This window comes from Tachysurus vachellii, chromosome 9, assembly GCF_030014155.1.
Source record: "Tachysurus vachellii isolate PV-2020 chromosome 9, HZAU_Pvac_v1, whole genome shotgun sequence".
Classification (NCBI taxonomy): domain Eukaryota; kingdom Metazoa; phylum Chordata; class Actinopteri; order Siluriformes; family Bagridae; genus Tachysurus; species Tachysurus vachellii.
Genome location: NC_083468.1, coordinates 8920153 through 8932169, shown reverse-complemented (window position 1 = coordinate 8932169; position 12017 = coordinate 8920153). Strand labels below are relative to the sequence as shown.

The following is a 12017-nucleotide window of genomic DNA, read 5'->3' as shown; positions in this document are numbered from 1 at the left end:
TCAGATTAATTAATTTATTTAAATTTAGTTGTGTGATAGTTTTTATTTTCTATTCGTTATTTCATTTACCTCTTAATTTATTTTTTCATACTTTGTAAATTAACAACACTATAAACTACAACCTAATTCATGTCCTGCCACAGTCCAAGCTCTCTCAGCCATAGGGGTCTGTACCTTAAACCGTAAGGAGTGGCCACTCAGATATATGATTTCAACTCCGAGGGTGTCTATGTCTCTGGATGAAATACGTGGAACCGGGTATTTATTATTTCGCTTGATTGTAAAGTTCCATCCACCTTCCATTTCCTCTGCAGGCTCGGCGATATAGCCATAATCCGTGGGGAAATAGCACCAAGGCACACCATTCAGATTTGAGGGCTAGAGACAAATACAGAGGGAAAGATGGATTATGATAGCTTAATATCTTCAAATTATAACCTAATGAATACATATATTTTTTATGTATGTGTTGCACCTTAGCATTCAGAAAATTTCTCATAATGTATTGTATATTATATATATAATCACACATACACAGTGGTGGTGTGAAAAATAATTTTTTTGCATGTTGGTCACACTTTAATGTGTCAGATCATCAAGCAAATGCAAATATTAAATAATATTAAAGTTACATAACTTAACTGAGGTTCATCACACCTGAGTTCAATTTCTCTTGCCACATCCAGGCCTGATTACTGCCACACCTGTTTGCAATCAAGAAATCACTTAAATAAGACCTGACTGACAAAGTGAAGTAAACCAAAAGATCCTCAAAAGCTACACATAATGCTGAGATCAAAATAAATTCAGGAACAAATGAGAAAGAAAGTAATTGTCTGGAAAAAGAAATCAGTCTGAAAAAGGTTATAAAGCCATTTCTAAAGCTTTGGGACTCCAGCAAACCACATTGAGAGCTATTATCCACAAATGGCGAAAGCATGGAACAGTGGTAAACCTTCCCAGGAGTGGCCGGCCGACCAATATTATCCCAAGAGCGCAGCGACAACTCATCCAAGATTTCACAATAGACCCCACCACAAGATCCAAAGAACTGCAGGCCTCACTTGACTCAGTTATGGTCAGTGTTCAAAACTCCACCATAAGAAAGAGACTGGGCAAAAATGGCCTGCATGGCAGAGTTTCAAGATGCTGTTAAGCAAAAACAACATAAAGCCTCGTCTCAGTTTTGCCAGAAAATATCTTGATGATCCCCAAGACATTTGGGAAAATACTCTGTGGACTGACAAGACAACAGTTGAACTTTTTGGAAGGTGTGTGTCCTATCTGGTGTAAAAGTATCACTGCATTTCAGAAAAAGAACATCATACCAACAGTAAAATATGGTGGCGGTAGTGTGATAGTTTGGGGCTGTTTTCGCTGCTACAGGACCTGTGATAAATAAAATCATGAATTCTGCTGTCTACCAAAAAATCCTTAAGGACAATGTGCGGCCATCTGTTCCGGACTTCAAGCTGAATCAGACTTAGGTTTTGCAGCAGGACAATGATCCAAAAAAACAAAATGAAGACTTTGGAGTGGCCTAGTCAAAGTCCTGACCTGAATCTTATTGAGATGATGTGGCACGGCATTAAAAAGGCGGTTCATGCTCGAAAACCCTCCAATGTGGCTGAATTACAACAGTTCTGCAAAGATGAGTGGACCAAAATTTCTCCACAGCCCTGTAACAGACTCAAGTTATCGCAAACGCTTTATTGCAGTTCTTGCTGCTAAGTGCCACACAGGGCCATGTAGGTTAGAATTTTGTTTTCCCTTAATAATAAAAACCTTCATTTAAAAACTGCATGTTGTGTTTATTTGTGTTAACTGTGACTAATATTTAAATTTGCTTGATGATGAGACATTGTGTGACAAACATCAGAAAGGGGGCCAACAGTTTTTCACATCACTATATATATATATACGATTTCCCTGACACTGATAACCAAAGCAAAGGCAGACTATTACATCTATGAAACATGTTAAAATTAATGACATCAATTTAGAATTGTATAAAATGTTTAACACACTTGAATATCACACATTATTTATAAATACTCTATATGCAAACCATCTAGGCTGGAAATTTTCCTTTAAATCGCTGTCAAATTCGATGTCCACTTACCTGCCAGATGCAGCCTCTTTCTGAGCAGGATTCTTCAGAGACTGATTCCCCAGGATAGCAGTCAAATCGCTCTAAGCTTTCAACAATGGAATCCCAGGTGAGTGTGTAACTTTTCCCCAACTGTAGTTTTAGATTTTTCAGTTGTAGCACCTACAAAAATGATCCCCACTTTTATACACAAATCTCACAGGCCAATCAAGCAGCATATATTTATATATATCTGTAAGGACTTTGCCTGGACTCTGGCCACGTGCATCTGTTTATGTTTCTCGTCACGTGTCTGCCCCGCCTTCGTCTGCTCCTCCCTGTCATCACACCTGATCCTTATTGTGTCATTGTCTTCTTGTATTTAACTGTGCCGCATTGCTTCGTGCAGCGCGGCATCTACTGTGATTTGTACTGTGATTTGTCCTGTCTAGTCTGCGTCCTGTTTCATGTTTTCAGTTATTAAACCCTATTTTGATTTATGCTATCCTGCGTTTGGGTCCGCTCTGTTTCCCGGCGTTACAATATCAGCATAAATATGACCCAAAACATCATCAAAACAAAGTGAACCTAATCAAACAAATCAGACATTCATTCATTCATCTTCTACCGCTTATCCGAACTACCTCGGGTCACGGGGAGCCTGTGCCTATCTCAGGCGTCATCGGGCATCAAGGCAGGATACACCCTGGACGGAGTGCCAACCCATCGCAGGGCACACACACACTCTCATTCACTCACGCAATCACACACTAGGGACAATTTTCCAGAGATGCCAATCAACCTACCATGCATGTCTTTGGACCGGGGGAGGAAACCGGAGTACCCGGAGGAAACCCCCGAGGCACGGGGAGAACATGCAAACTCCACACACACAAGGCGGAGGCGGGAATCGAACCCCCAACCCTGGAGGTGTGAGGCGAACGTGCTAACCACTAAGCCACCATGCCCCCCTACAAATCAGACAAATATATAATATTTTTTATTCAGGAAAACATTCCAATATTATATATATTAGTGAAAGGCAAAAATATGTGAACCTCTAGGATTAGTATTTAATTTAAAGGTAAAAAAAAATCCATCTGTTTCGATTGAAGGAATGACACTCATTGAACTCATTGATTCCCTCTTGTGTGTTGTCATAGTTACTCATTGTCTCTGCTTTGTGATTGGTTCCTGTCGGCTATATATACACTGTTTGTTCACTTCCCTGTTGCTAGTCGTTGTCTATGTTTCTGTTTCCTGTTAGCTCTGTTTCTGCCTAGTTTTGCCTGTCTGTCTGTTTTCCTGTTTCTTGGTTTTCCTGTTTCTTGTTTTTTGATCATTAAATGTTTGACTGCATTTGGATCCTCACTCGCCTTTGCCTCATTACGACAATTATACATGTTCATTGACGTTTTAAAATGTTTCTAATATAATATATAGAAAATAGTTAGGTTACATACATTTGAGTAGGCCTGTTTTGTTAACAATCGATACCTGTTTTGCTTCCGTGCAGAAAGAAACCCGCGAGCCACGAAGGTAAGTTTGCAAGCAGATTAGACTAATTTCCACCTATTAGACAGCCTAATCAGCTTATTGTATTTTGTATTGCATCACTTATAGCTCTTAAACCATTAAAATAGAGTTTAGGAAGATGTATGTAACTACAGTCATTAGCTTCGGTTAACTATTGAAGCCTTGTCTCTTGTCAAAAGGCTCAACGTGACCGCAGACTTTATTGAACACTGCTGGCCCATTCTTATCAATGACTGCATAATCTCGTATCTCCCTGCTCCCAAGTCATAAAGCTTGTATCTCCGATAAAACGTGACTTTGGGAAATGCTGTGTTAATGTTGGTACACAACAGTATATGAGTGGGACGTGGTAGACTAGTGGTTACGGTGTTGGTGTTAGTTTAAATCCCACATCCACCGTCACTCTGGATGTCTGCCGTAAATATATGTGATAAACGATGTCACTCTCTCTCTCACTCATCTTCTACCACTTATCCGAGCTACCTCGGGTCACGGGGAGCCTGTGCCTATCTCAGGCGTCATTGGGCATCAAGGCAGGATACACCCTGGACGGAGTGTGATAAACAATGTGATATATATATATATATATATATATATATATATATATATATATATATATATATATATATATAATGTGTGTGTGTATATAATTTTGCTTTGATCTTTGATTACAGCATGCCATGATCTTATACTGATGATAGGAGAGTCTGACCAATTTCACCTTTAGAATAAGACAATATAAGTCTTCTCCAGCAAAAAGATTTAAAAGTGGGGTCTATGGTGGCCAGTCCATGTCTAAAAATGTTGCTCTTTTACAATTTGAGCTTTGTCATCTTGGAATATGCCTGTGCCATCAGAAAAGAAAAAGAAATGATGGAAAAATCTGGTCATTCAATATTTGTGAAGTGTAAGGAAAATGATAAATGGTGTCCAAATTTTATTTTTAATAATAAATTTCTGAAAAGTGTGGCGGGCATTTGTATTCAGCCCCACATTGTCAATACATTGTAGAACCACCTTTCGCTGCAATTACAGCTGCAAGTCTTTTGGGGTATGTCTCTACCAGCTTTGCACATCTAGAGAATGAGATTTTTACCCATTCTTCTTTGCAAAATAGCTCAAGATCAGTCAGATTGGATGGCGAGCGTCTGTGAACACTGATTTTCAAGTCTCACCACAGATTCTCAATTGGATTTAGCTCTGGACTTTGACTGGGTTATTCTAACACATGAATATGCTTTGATCTAAACCACTCCATTGTAGCTCTGACTGTATGTTTAGGGACATTGTCTTGCTGGACGTTGAACCTCTTCCCCAGTCTCAAGTCTTTTGCCTCTAACAGGTTTTCATCTAAGATTGCCCTGTATTTGGCTCCATCCATCTTCCCATCAACTCTGACCAGCTTTCCTGTCCCTGCTGAAGAAAAGCATCCTCACAACATGATGCTGCCACCACCATGTTTCATGGTGGGGATGCGGAGCAGACTAAGAACAGAACATCAATAGCCCTGCAAGACCTGGGACCCTGGAGTGGGGTCTAGGTTCAGGTTGTAGAACCTGATATCTTCAAGGGGAACACCCCTGGCTAAGGCACTGGACAAGGCAATACCCCTAGTTGAGTGAGTACTGAACTCTAGCGGCAAGGCAAGACAAGATGCTTCATAGGCCTGAATAATGGCCTCCACTACCCAGCCATCCTGGACACCATAGGGACATATTCTGTCCTTTTTTGAGAGATGCCAAGGCTAGGAGCAGAGCCATCTTCAGGGTCAGAAACATCTCAGAGTTTGACTAAATGGGCTCAAAGGGGGCTTCCAGCAGCCCCTCCAGGACCACAGAAAGGTCCCAGGAAGGAAGGAACAATCTGCAGGGAGACCTACCCAAGGTGGCCCCAAGGACAGGTTTGTGGTACGCAGCTAAGGCAGCCATATACACCTTAAAAATAGATGGGGACAGGCACAGAGAAAAGCAAGATTGCAGGAACTCAAGCACTCTATCGACCAGGCAGTGACCTGGATCCTGACAGCGTTCATCGCACTAGAGGCGAAAAAGCCTCCACTTTAGAGCATACAGCTTTCTAGTGGAGGGAGCCATAGCATTTAATAGAGTCTCTGTCACCTCAGATGAGAGGCCTGCCTCTAGGAACTGTTCCCCCCCAGTGGCCAGACCCAGAGCTTCCACATCTGGGGGCAGGGGTGTAGGATTGCCCCTGTGCCTGAGAGAGGAGATCCTTCCTGATGGGAACCTCCCAGGGAGTGCCATCCAGGAGGGAGAATACTGTAGGTCTGTGAACCAAACACAGGTGGTCACAATAACCTTTAGTGTTAACATCTTGAACTTGTAAGTCTTCAGAGTACAGTTCAGAAACCACAAGTCCAAAATCTGATGCAGCCCACTGTCCTCTTTGGGAACAATGAAATAACGGCTCTAAAAGCCGGAGTCCCGCTCTGGGAGGGGAACAAGTTCTATGGCCCCTTTTCTCAGAAGTGAGAGAAGTTCCTCTTGAAGGAATGCCACCTGGTGTTTGCCAATGATCATGGGCAACACACCCTGAAACACATCCTTTTACTGCGTCTATCCAGGACCCACTGAGACACACCTGGCAGAAGTTCCCACACTGCCTGGTTGTCTGAGAGTGGTGTCAAACTCATGCAGATCTCCCGGGTGCCCTGAAACAGCACCAGGTGAAAGACCCTACTGCTCCCCAAAGCGCTGGAGATGGCAGGCGGGCAGTAGGGAGAGCCTTCCTGAAAAGCATGCTCCTAGAAACCCCAGCCCTCGGGTATCAGGATCCCTTCTTAGCCCGCCTGGCAGAGATGACAGACCTATGGTCCCCCCTCCTGATGGGCCTGGGCCTGGGCATGCTGACCTGCCTCCCTAGTCTTAGATGGGGGGCACAGACTGCCACTCTTGCCCTTATTACTGCTCTGAGTGAGCAGGAGGGGGTTGGGTGCGGCAGGAATATGGCCAGGGCTGCTTGCCGCTGTGAGTGATAAACTCCCTGAACACCACTGACTGGCATTTCACCTCCTTATGCCTTTCGACAACAGCACTCACTGCATCACCGAACAATCCCTGTGGTAAAATCGGAGCAACCTGGTTAAAAGACTTATCCTTGTCTTCCCATTAAGTTGAGCCACATGTGCCTCTCCGTGGCAAAAGCACAGTGGGCCAATCTAAATTCAATTTAGACACATCGTGTGTCATCACCTCAAGGAGATCCTCGAACAAAACTGACTGCGTCGGCAGATCAGAGAGGGAAAGCCCCTCCCCACCCGCATCGAGCGCCTCAGGGGGAAATCTCCACCTGAGCTTCCAAAACCGAACCCGAGTGAACAGTGTCAGGGGAGAGGGCAAGATAAAGGGAAAAACCGAGCTCCCTCGAAAGGGAACCATTGCAGTAATTATCCAAAGGAACGCTCTTACCTATTTGCTTAGTCGATATGGATATACACATATGCAATTTTTAATAATAATAATGATAATGATAATAATTATTATTATTATCATTATCATTATTATTATTATTATTATTATTGTTGTTGTTGTTGTAGTATTAACAGGAAGTTCCTATGCAGAAATATAGCGTTCAGTGTCAGTTCAGGCAGGCCACATAGTCAAGCTCGGCTATCAGCTGATGTCAATTTTCTAACCCCGCCCATCAGCTGATCTGATTCCTATTGGTCCCTTTCAGCAGGGCGCCCTATTTAAATGCTTTTTTTCAGTCTGTCTGCTTGGTTGTTTCCTCTGCATTGCTGCAACTGTGATTTAAACTCGGCTGCTATTTGGAGTTTAAACCGCAAGCTATCTTCTTTTGTGTTCACGATATGGAACTATAAGAGGTCGTGATTACTATTAGTATACTTGAGCCGAAGGTGACGTTTTGAAGACGCTTTGACTTTACGGTAAATCGATATGGTGCGCATGTTCGTGTATAATGGTGTGTTTGTTGAGCCGGATGCGACCTTAGGGCTGGAGCGGTGTACAGTCTGTTATGCTACACTACGTTAGGCTATGCTTCGCTATGATATGTATGTTATGCTATGCCAAGTTATATTGTATGTTACGCTATGTTATAAGATAAGGTTATGCTATGCTTTTGCATTGCTCGTCATCATGGGTCATGCCATGCTTGCTATACTAGGCTAGATTGCTTCATGCTAGGTAATGCATGCCTCGATATGCCTTGCTAAGCCAGCTTATGTTATGCTAGGTTATGCTATGTTATGTTATGCTAGCTAGGCTTACCTTGGCCAGGTTAGGTTACGTTATGCCATGCCCTGCTAGGCTATGTAAGGTTACGTTATGCCATGCCCTGCTAGGCTATGTAAGGTTACATTATGCCATGCCCTGCTAGGCTATGTAAGGTTACATTATGCCATGCCCTGCTAGGCTATGTAAGGTTACGTTATGCTATGCCCTGCTAAGCTATGTTAGGGTACGTTGTGCTATGCCTCGTTAGGCTATGTTGGGTTACATTATACTATGCCTCGTTAGGCTATGTTGGGTTACGTTGTGCTATGCCCTGCTAAGCTATGTTAGGGTACGTTGTGCTATGCCTCATTAGGCTATGTTGGGTTACATTATGCTATGCCTCGTTAGGCTATGTTGGGTTACGTTATGCTATGCCCTGCTAAGCTAGGTTAGGTTACATTGTGCTATGCCCTGCTAAGCTATGTTAGGGTACGTTGTGCTATGCCTCGTTAGGCTATGTTAGGTTACGTCATGCTATGCCTCTTTAGGCTATGTTAGGTTACGTCATGCTATGCCCTGCTAAGCTACGTTAGGTTACGTCATGCTATGCCCTGCTAAGCTATGTTGGGTTACGTTATGCTACGCCTCGCTAGGCCATGTTACGTTAAGCCATGGTAGGCCTCGTTGACTGTTATGATACATTATGCTATGCCTCGCTAGGCTGTGTTTTGGTGCTGTGCCTTGCTGGGCTATGTTGTGTTGCGTTGCATTTTGCTGTGCCTTGCTAGGCCGTGTTATGTTACGTTATGCTATGTTGTGCCTCGATAGGCTGTTTTGATGCGTTGTGCTGTGCCTTGCTAGGCTATGTTGTGTTGCATTATGCTATGCCTTGCTAGGCCATGGTAGGTTACATTGCGCCATGTTATGCCTCGCTAGGCTGTGTTGGGCTATGCTGTGTTGCGTTGCATTGGGCTGTGCCTTGCTAGGCCGTGTTGGGTAACGTTACGTTATGTTGGGCCTCGCTAAGCTGTGGTGATACGTTGTGCTATGCCTCCCTGGGATGTGTTATGGTATGTTGAGCTGTGCCTTGCTAGGCTATGTTGTTTTGCATTACGCTATGCCTTGCTAGGCCATGTAGGTTACATTGCACTATGTTGTACCTCGCTGGGCTGTGGTGATGCGTCGTGCTGTGCCTCGCTAGGCTGTTATGATACGTTAGGCCATGCCTGCTAGGCATTACGTTGTGCTGTGCCTCGCTAGGCTGTTGTGATACGTTAGGCCGTGCCTTGCTATGCATTTTATGTTATGCTGTGCCTTGTTTGGCTGTTATGATGCGTTGTGCCTTGCTGGGCGTTATGTTGAGTTGTGCTATGCCTCCCTAGGCTGTATGATGCGTTCTGCTGTGTCTCGATAGGTGTTTGCTGCGTTATGCTATGCCTCCATAGGCTGTAATGGTACGTTATGCCATGCCTTGCTAGGCGTTGTGCTGTGCTTCGCTGGACTGTGTTGGGTTACGTTGCGCTATGCCTTGCTGGGCTATGTCACGTTATGTTGTGCTGGGCCGTGTTGCGTTGCACTGTTTTTATGCCTCGTTGGCTGTTGTGATGCTTGGTGCTGTGCCTTGCTGGGCTGTAGTGATGCGTTATGCAGTGCCTTGCTAAGCATGATTTTGCGTTGTGCTGTGCCTTGCTGGGCTGTTGTTGCTTTACGCTGGGTTATGCCTTGCTGGGCTGTTGTGATACTTTATGCCATGCCTTGCTGGGCATTATGTTGCGTTGTGTTAGGACTCTCTGGTTATGCTTTGCCCTGCTAGGCGGTTATGCCATGCCTTGCTAGGCGTTATGATATGTTATGTTAGGACTCGCTAGGCTGTTATGTTATGCAGGAAATATTTACTGAAAAATGGTCTAACTTCTTAACTTGACAATGGTTAAATGCTATCCAGCAATGAAATGAAAAGCTTCTCTCCTCCTTGTAGAAGCTCTGCAGCAGTGTCCAGCGAAAGATAGTGACCTGGTGGATTGATCACCGATGGCTACTGGCTCTGCTTGTGTTTTTTTTTTTTTTTTTTTTTTTTCTCTTTAAAAATAGAAGCATCCTAACCGCTGCTTCTTCAATTATTTAATAGCTGGACTTATCCAAGGTTTTCGCAGGAGTGTCTTGGTTGCCTACTCATTAGTTGGCCTATAATAATTTGCTTTCTGCTGTTAAAGAACCTGAAATTGTCGATTCTTTGTTGGGAAAGGAAGTTAAGACTGGATTTCTTGTGGGGCCTTTTGGAAGTCTCCTTTCTCGGGTTGTCGGATGGATCCTAGAGGGATGGCTACTAGGGGGATATTCAGGGAGGAGGCGCTTGGTTTCTCGTGTTCTGTTTGTGATTGAGCTAGCTCTGCTGCTAGCTCTCCTCCTCTGCTGCTGCTAGTTCTCCTCCTCTGCTGCTGCTAGCTCTCCTCCTTGAGTCTTCTGAGGCCTTGAATCGTATACAGACGCTGCACCTTCCGTTGGTTTTGGCGGGGTTTTAATGGTCAGTGGTTGCTAGTAAATGGCAAAGGAACTGCTTTCCGTGCCTGATAATAACATGTCCTCTGCTCTGTTGGTGTTTTACTAATAAGTTTGGCTAGTGAAATGCTTGCTTTAATCCTCTGCTGTCTCTTCAGTTAGCAGGAAGAGCCAGGGAGGATTGCCTGGTATGGTCTGTTTGGGGGGGGATTTTGTTACTTACTGCTTTCCCAGTTAAATGGGAGATTGTCCCCCCCACGAAGCTGCTGCTGTTCCCTGACTAGCTTTCATGGAGCTCATGAAAAGGATGGGGAATTCAGAACAGAGCCATACCGCCAAATGTAAATTTTCTAAGCTTGCAAATTAAAAATTTAAATATGTCAAAGAATTGTCTTTATTTTGACTCAAGTGGTCCTGACTGAACTGATTACAGTGGCTACCTTTTAGTGTATAAGCAAAAACACACTTACCTTCTTCACTGAGTCATATTGAATGTTGTAATCCGGCACTGTAGTGACCATGTAATTGTCATTAATGGTCACAGTCTTGGGGGGGATGTTAAGTCCTAAAACAGTGATGTTCTCAAATACCAGATTGTTTGGATCAACATAGCCATTATGGATAACCTGCATGATCAGTAATCCCTAAAAGAAACACATTTTTTTTTTAAACCCCACACACTGTATGTTGGATTTTGTAAATCAGAATAAATTCACTGTGACTGTGGTCTATTTATATTCATATTATACACTCTATTCATATTATTATATAATATTATAAATTAGATATTTCTTCATAGTTGAAGAAATATGATTTGTAATGGACTGCAAGAAGTAGCCTTTTCTTAGATTTTTGGAAACATTCACACAATCTGTCTAAATCTGTCAATCTGTCTCTAAAATTTAAACTGTAAACAATAAGAATACGAATAATGCTAAATAACAAAGGGACAACATGGGACAATGGAATACAACATGTTTAGAAAACCTACTTGGGCAACAGAGAACTGGTAATGGATGTAGGCCCCAGATGAAACAGTATCTGAGATGGAGAGAGAGAGAGTTCGCATACACAAAGATCACAGGGCAATAGAGTGATATATGTGCTGTAATCAGTAATACAATCACATGTCAATTTACTTACATTGCTCTGTTATTACACTCATTGAGTTAAATGTTGTTATACAGAGAATAAAACAGAACACTTGAACAGAATTTGGAACAGTGAGCCTGGATGCAGCAACTGCTAGACAGAGGCAGTTGTTGGGGACAGGGACAGTGAGAGAGCATAAAAGTTGAGCAAGTGTGATGCATAAAAGTTGTCGTTGTGCTTCTTGAGTTCATTTACATTTCTGGCAATTTGGAATGCCGTTATCCAGAGTGATTTATATTTTATCTAATTTTTAATATACCTGCGCAGTTGAGCGTTAAGGACCTTGCTTAAGGCTTTAGCAGTGGGAGCTAAGTGGCACTGGGATTTAAGATCTATGCTGACATTATAAGGGACTTGCAGAAATATCTGCCAAGTACTGGTTACTCCCTGAAAGTGTCAGTTATTTCTACTTACTATACACTATACTTAAATCACCCCAAACTATGTGATGTAACATGTTATGGTTTGATAAGATTCAAGTAGAACTTTATGGGCATATTTCAAAGATTTAGGGATTTAGAGCAGGGAGGTGTCAGCATCATGGAGCT

At 43.0% G+C, this 12017-nt stretch overlaps 1 protein-coding gene across 1 annotated transcript in view; it reads right to left on the bottom strand.

Annotated features, from left to right (window-relative positions):
* si (sucrase-isomaltase) overlaps positions 1-12017 on the bottom strand; it is an 88163-nt gene that overhangs the window by 26661 nt on the left and 49485 nt on the right. The window contains exons 23-26 of the mRNA XM_060877587.1: positions 11309-11358; positions 10788-10961; positions 2123-2272; positions 175-378 (exon numbers count right to left, since the gene is read on the bottom strand). Coding sequence (XP_060733570.1) covers positions 175-378; positions 2123-2272; positions 10788-10961; positions 11309-11358 — 578 coding nt within the window. The remainder of the gene's footprint in view (positions 1-174; positions 379-2122; positions 2273-10787; positions 10962-11308; positions 11359-12017) is intronic.